Source organism: Oncorhynchus tshawytscha, linkage group LG10 (assembly GCF_018296145.1).
Source record: "Oncorhynchus tshawytscha isolate Ot180627B linkage group LG10, Otsh_v2.0, whole genome shotgun sequence".
Classification (NCBI taxonomy): Eukaryota; Metazoa; Chordata; class Actinopteri; order Salmoniformes; family Salmonidae; genus Oncorhynchus; species Oncorhynchus tshawytscha.
Genome location: NC_056438.1, coordinates 66,378,029 through 66,384,616, shown reverse-complemented (window position 1 = coordinate 66,384,616; position 6,588 = coordinate 66,378,029). Strand labels below are relative to the sequence as shown.

The 6,588-nt window shown below is 41.2% G+C and overlaps 1 protein-coding gene across 1 annotated transcript; it reads left to right on the top strand.

Moving 5' to 3' along the window:
* Window positions 1-469: 469 nt before the first annotated feature.
* Window positions 470-5,553, top strand: LOC112260694 (rho family-interacting cell polarization regulator 1). The gene is made up of 5 exons (XM_024435990.2): window positions 470-709; window positions 2,092-2,418; window positions 3,133-3,516; window positions 3,630-3,787; window positions 3,932-5,553. Exons 1-5 carry the CDS (start codon window positions 643-645, stop codon window positions 3,980-3,982), a joined length of 987 nt encoding a protein of 328 aa, XP_024291758.1. The 5' UTR covers window positions 470-642; the 3' UTR covers window positions 3,983-5,553.
* The last annotated feature ends 1,035 nt before the right edge of the window (window positions 5,554-6,588 follow it).

Genomic DNA, 6,588 nt, shown 5'->3' with positions numbered 1-6,588 from the left:
AGGTCTAGCAACGTATGACAGGAGCCTATTGAAACACTGACCTCTGTTGGCTGATTAGGCTAATTCGGGAAATGTTTAAGAGGGAAATGTTGGTCTTTATAGTTTTCTCATAAGCACATGAACATAGTGAATCTTTAAAACAGATCCATAACTCTACCTGTGTAGGGCCTATCAGTATTTCTGATAAAGGAATGCCTAGAAATGCTTGTTTTAATCAGGGAGCAATGAGGAGCGCACGAAGCATGCAGTGACAGCTGGTTGAGGTGCAGCGTACCCCCCTTTAATGGGAAGGGCGGTCGCGGGCTAGCAATGGAAGTGAGCCCGTGACAGTGACACATTCATAACACACTGTGGGCCTTTAACATCGACAGACATCGTCCTGACGGAGCTGGGAAGATACTCACTTTGTGTGTTGCGCTGTGCGTTAGTCCAACATTGCGCACCGCACGTCATACAGGCATTTCAACCCCACCCCTTCTTTCATATCCTCTAATGCCAGACCCTTCTGTATTTTTAGCAATGCTGTTCTCTGTCAGATAACCAAACGAAAGAGCAGCAAAGAATACGCTCTAGCAAAGAAGAAAACGGACGTTAAAAGCCGTTGAACGTTTTATCATCGTATCCACGAAAGCGGCACATGAAATGAACATTGAAATGCATCTAGTGGTTTGTGCTTTGGTGATCCTTACCAGATCATCGCAGACAAAGGGTAGGTGTCGGTGTGTGTGCTGTGTTTAGAATAGACAGCCCGCTGAGAATATATATTTTGTGCTTGTCATTCAGTTTACTTTATCATCACAAAATATTCTGAAGATAGTTATTCTGATATTCTGATGACAATTTGTACAATGTAGGCTAAACGTAAATGTAATGTTACCAATTTAATTTGGCAGTGTTTATCGACTGGTCATACACTAGGGCTACCTGTCAGTGCGGGTTATTATGAGGTTATTATAGGTAAGGATATTTTTATTGACATAAGAGGCCAATAGGAACATTCTTTGAATTTCTCACCATATTTTGCCTGATCTTTTGCTTGATATCAGGGTTTGGGTTAAATTATATTCTAATTTTATTACTTCTCCCTGTAAATTTAATTTAATTCAAATTCCAGGCCAGTCTTTGAATTCAGAGATAATTCAATTCCAATATTAGGTAAATTCCATTAATTCCATTCCTAATTCAATATTATGAACAAAACAATTCCACAAATTTGAATTCAATTCCCTCAGAGTTTGAGGCAGATCATTTCACTGTTCAGACAGCCTCGCTATAATGGAAATATAGAAATACACATTTAAATTATTTAAAACAAATCCTGTAGTCAATTTTTTTATACTAAGTGGATTAATTCCATTACCTGGGAAATGTACAAATATTGAATTCCAATTCAATTCCAAAGATTAAATGTGTTTACAATTAAAATTACATTTAAATTCATTAGTGAATTCAATAATATAATTGGAATTTCAAATTAAATTGGAATTTAACCTAACCCTGCTTGATATACTTAATCAATTATTATTGTGAGTATTGCATTCTTATTTAAATACATACTCGTTCAGTACTATAGTCTCATATTCCAGGAAGCCTATGAAAACATGTTTTTGTATAGCCTATTGCATTTGGATTGTTTGCCAACTGCTCTTATTATGAATATTTCACAACAGAAGTATATCATATGACATGATCAACAGCAGATCAATTAGTATTGCTGATAAGAATGGAAGATGAAATGATGTACCCCTCTCAGCAATAGCCACGGATGCCTAATTATATAACACCACAGTGCTACAGGCCACTGACACATGAACTATTCAACACTCAATACTCTTAAACAATGAACAATTCAATGGCATTTGAACATACACTAGACATATATGAAAATGCCAACAATCATGACTAGGGCCTGACCAGAGCCCTGAGTTCTTCCTGCTCAGGTTAAGTGGAAAGGAAAAATAATCAATAAATATGTATTTCCCAGTCATGCTTTTGTAATGTCTACCAGTATCAGTAATTCATCAATTCACAACAATATGGAGAACCAGGACATTATATTTATACAGTGACATCATCATTATTTTCTTGTAGGTCAGAGCACTGCTTTGCCCCCTGTCTTCATCCCAGTTAGCCTCCAGCGTGAGGATGTGTCTACTGCATCCCAAGCCCTCCCAATTATCAATGAAGATGGGGATCCGGGGCCAGAGCCAGGTCCTGCCAATCAGACCTCACCAGACCAAGCGGATAGAGCCCCAACCAAACCAGCTGTTACCAACAGCGACAAGCTGCACCAATCAGATTCTGTTACAGACACTGGTGACAGCGATGACATGGCTGTGACCAATCAGATGACCAAGTCTCCAGCTGCACACACAGTCAACACTGTTACCACCACCCAAGACAATGCCACTCTCGCAGGTACTGTAACCCAAAGGATATTTCACTTCTATCAGCGTCATTAAGCCTGTCTATATTCCCCATGGTTACCCTGAGGTAGTCCTGTCTATGTAATACTATAGTAATTATATTACTCTGTGACTTTCTCTCAGCCACCACTCAGCTGGTAGCTTGTTTATATAGTGTTCAGTCTGAAAATAGACAGCCGCATTCTGCAAAAGCTGCTTGTTTGCACACACAGAAGCTTGCCTCAGGCTCCACCCACCATCAAACAGCTTACCAGGGGAATAGAAAGGCTCCATCTTTCCCTCCTATCATGGTATGCCCTGGGCCTGGCTACCTGTGTGCCTTGGCAACAGGGAGTAGAGGTGTGTTGAGCGGTATAGAGGGGGATGTGGCAACCTGATGTAGGAGGTATCGTTTTAACAAATATAACTATCTCTGTCAATGCTGAGCGAGTCTGCTGTGTCTGATGCCTCTTCTGCCTGACAAACACACAATATGACATAATACCATCCAGATTTCAATATATCTGTCTCTCTCATTCTCCTCCTTTTGCTTTCAAATAACAATGAGTATAACCTCATTTAGGAGAAGCAGTAATGATGGTAAATGAAAAAAGACTCATTGCAGAACCCTTATCTGTTACTTCCATTGAGATACTGTATGTACAGTGTGTAATACTGTCTGTATGTAATACTGTTGTAATTATATTTCTATGTGATTATCACTCAGCTGTTCCAGATGGCTCCTCCTCCTCATCCCCTGTGAAGAGCACCTCCCCTGCAGGACTGCCCTCCATCCTAGGGGACACTACTAGCCACCCCTCCAACCTAGGGGACACTACTAGCCACCCCTCCACCCTAGGGGGCACTACCCACCCTGGTTTCGCTGGAGGCCACCTCACCACCTCTACTCCTCCTGCCTTAGATACCAACCTACTTCCATCCCATGTTTTAATACCGACCCAGTCCTCTGTCCAACCCAGCACCCTTGCCCTGATCCCTTCCCCAACCCAACCCCTCGCCATGGAGCACCCCCAGACCTCTGCCCCAGTCCACATCCGTGTCAGCCCACCTCAACAGGAGGTTCCATCGGAGCTCAATGTTGGAGATGAGGGTAAGGTGATAATATACCAATTAATCAATCAAATTGTTCACTCATTATCCAGTTAACAAATTACACAACTAATTAGACAATCAATCAATAAATCAGTTAACGTGTTGTTCCAGACAAAGGGCCACATCTCCACTCTCCTCTGGACCCTGTGCTGGCTGGCCTGGTCTCTGTCTTCATTGTCACCACAGCCGTAGTCTCTGTCATCCTCTTCCTCAAGTTCCGCCAACGAACCGACCACCCGGACTTCCACCGGCTGCAGGATCTACCTATGGTGACCATACTATACTTGACATGTTTAGATTCAGGTCTTCTGTGGCATGACATTTTGTTCATGTGAGATATATGAATTCAATTCATTTGAAGTGATATAGTGTTTGGCAACATTATGACGCTCTTGTTTTGTCTTCCTGTCCAGGATGACTTGATGGAAGACACGCCACTTTCCAGATACACTTACACTTACTGATGATGGAAACTTTTCATCAACAACAGTCAACTTTTCTTCTAGCACAGCTACAAAGCAGACACCCAATGGGCTGCCATTTTGGATCCTGGCAAAGCTTTTGACTGGACTCGAGGCCCTCTGCCAGTGCCCATGTTGACTCCCTATGATTCCCCCTTCTGAGCAGTTTCCAATTTGATTGTGTTCTGTTAACAATGAGAGGGCTTTCAATACCCAATGAGGAGTTTCAAGACTAGGCCAACATCAGAGGTTTCAACTTTAAGCCAACATCAGAGGTTCCGTTTAAACATTAGACCAACACCCTCAATATTCCCTTTGAAACTCTCGGACGTCTCATCTGCACAGGGGTCTGTTTTGTTCTTCAGAGACGAGTTCCCTTTGTAATGCACCCCCTCCTCCTGATACAGGTCATGCACAGCACAGGCTGCACTTTAATGTGTTATAGAAACAGTCACAGTGCTCTCACAGTCTCCAAAGCCCCTAAATGAGTTGGTACTGTATGAAGAAGACACAATGTCACGTTGGATGTTGTTGCCTGAGTCCAGGATCGAGGGAAAATGGAAAGGGAGTGAAAGATGGTTACTGTAGAGGTACTTGATTTAAATGTTTATCAGTCTCCCATAAACCATGTTATAGAACTATTCTAATCCTTGAACTGACCAAATATGAGTGAAGTGCTCTTTCAAACCAGAATGCCTAGTGGGTTGAAAAACATCCATCCTTGGTCTTACTTGATAGCCAGTAAACATTCTCTAAATGTAACCCAAAACAGTCAGAGAAACAGTCAGCTTCTCTGCATTCGTTGGTTAATTAGATTGGGGGTGTAGAAAGGCAGGGGCGGCTGATCCATTTTTAGCCCAGTGGGCCTGTCTAACTTTTTTTTTTTTTTTTTTTTTTTTGCGCAAAATGAAGATGATCTGGCTAATAATGGGGGCCTCAAGGTAAAAAAAATGGGCTGGTGTGTTAGAAATACCAGTGGCCATTTCTGGTCCCAGTCCGCTCCTGCAGAAAGGGGGTCACCTCCAATAAGCGTGACTTGATTCAAAGCCATATAGATACAGATCCATTTCATAGACTACTTTGAGGAGAAAGGTTAAGGGATAAAAGTTCACTAATGGTGATGAGATGGCAGTGCTTCATGTGGAAGTGATCAGCTAATAAACATTGTTAAACACAAATGGTGCAAAGTATAGTATTATCAAAATGTAAATGCAAAATGTATGCTTAGTATTTCTTTACAAGCCATAGGAAATTATGTAATTAGATATTTATTAACTATTTACTTGATATTTAAGAGTGTCTCAGAAAATGATCCTTTAAGTTAATTGGAAATAATAAAATGCAGAAACAGCAGAGTATGTATTAGAACTATGAGATTTTAAGTTATATTTAGATTGAAAATGACCTGAAGAAAATTACTTTTTGTCGTGCACTGCAATACATCATATTTACAGTGGTTAAGTGTTTTACCTGTAAGTGCCAAAAGTGATGTAAGAGGTAGACATACAGATTCAGGGTTAACTGTAAAAAATGAACATTTAAGGACTTTTTTAATAAATAAACCTAAACCCTTTTTGCTGTGTGCCTATGACTCTACAGCATAATCAGGAAGTGATTCACAAGTTCAGAGAGCTATTGTATTGTTAATTATACTGGACAAAATATAAATGCAACAATTGGAGAACAGATGCTGCTGGAAGTGGTTTTGGAGGGCCAGTAGGAGGCACTCTTTCCTCTGGTCTAAAAAAATATCCCAATGCCCCAGGGCAGTGATTGGGGACACTGCCCTGTGTAGGGTGCCGTCTTTCGGATGGGACGTTAAACGGGTGTCCTGACTCTCTGAGGTCATTAAAGATCCCATGGCACTTATCGTAAGAGTAGGGGTGTTAACCCCGGTGTCCTGGCTAAATTCCCAATCTGGCCCTCAAACCATCACGGTCACCTAATAATCCCCAGTTTACAATTGGCTCATTCATCCCCCTCCTCTCCCCTGTAACTATTCCCCAGGTCGTTGCTGCAAATGAGAAAGTTTTCTCAGTCAACTTACCTGGTAAAATAACAGATAAATAAATAAAAGATTTTACTGATTTACAGTTCATAAGGAAATCAGTTAATTAAAATTAATTAATTAGGCCCTAATCTATGGATTTCACATGACTGGTAATGCAGATTGGCATCTGTTAGTCAGTAAAAAACAGGGATCATCAGCTAGATTCAGCCGAGGGCTGATTTTTTTCTTGAGTGGATGGTCGGGGGGCCCGGGACATAATTGACCACAAGAAACCTAAACACATATGTTTGACTAAAATATACTCATCTGAAACCTTCCTTACATTTGAATAAGATCACATATGTCTCTCAATTATGTGTGAGAATACTTGGGAACAAATGTCCCACCCCTCTTCAATGGCTGTGAAGTTGCTGGATATTGGCGAGAACTGGAACACGCTGTCTTACACGTCGATCCAGAGCATTCCAAATATACTCAATGGTTGACATATCTGGTGAGTATGCAGGCTGTGGAAGAACTGGGACATATTCAGTTTCCAGGAATTGTATATAGATCCTTGCGACATGAGCCTGTGCATTATCATGCTGAAACATGAGGT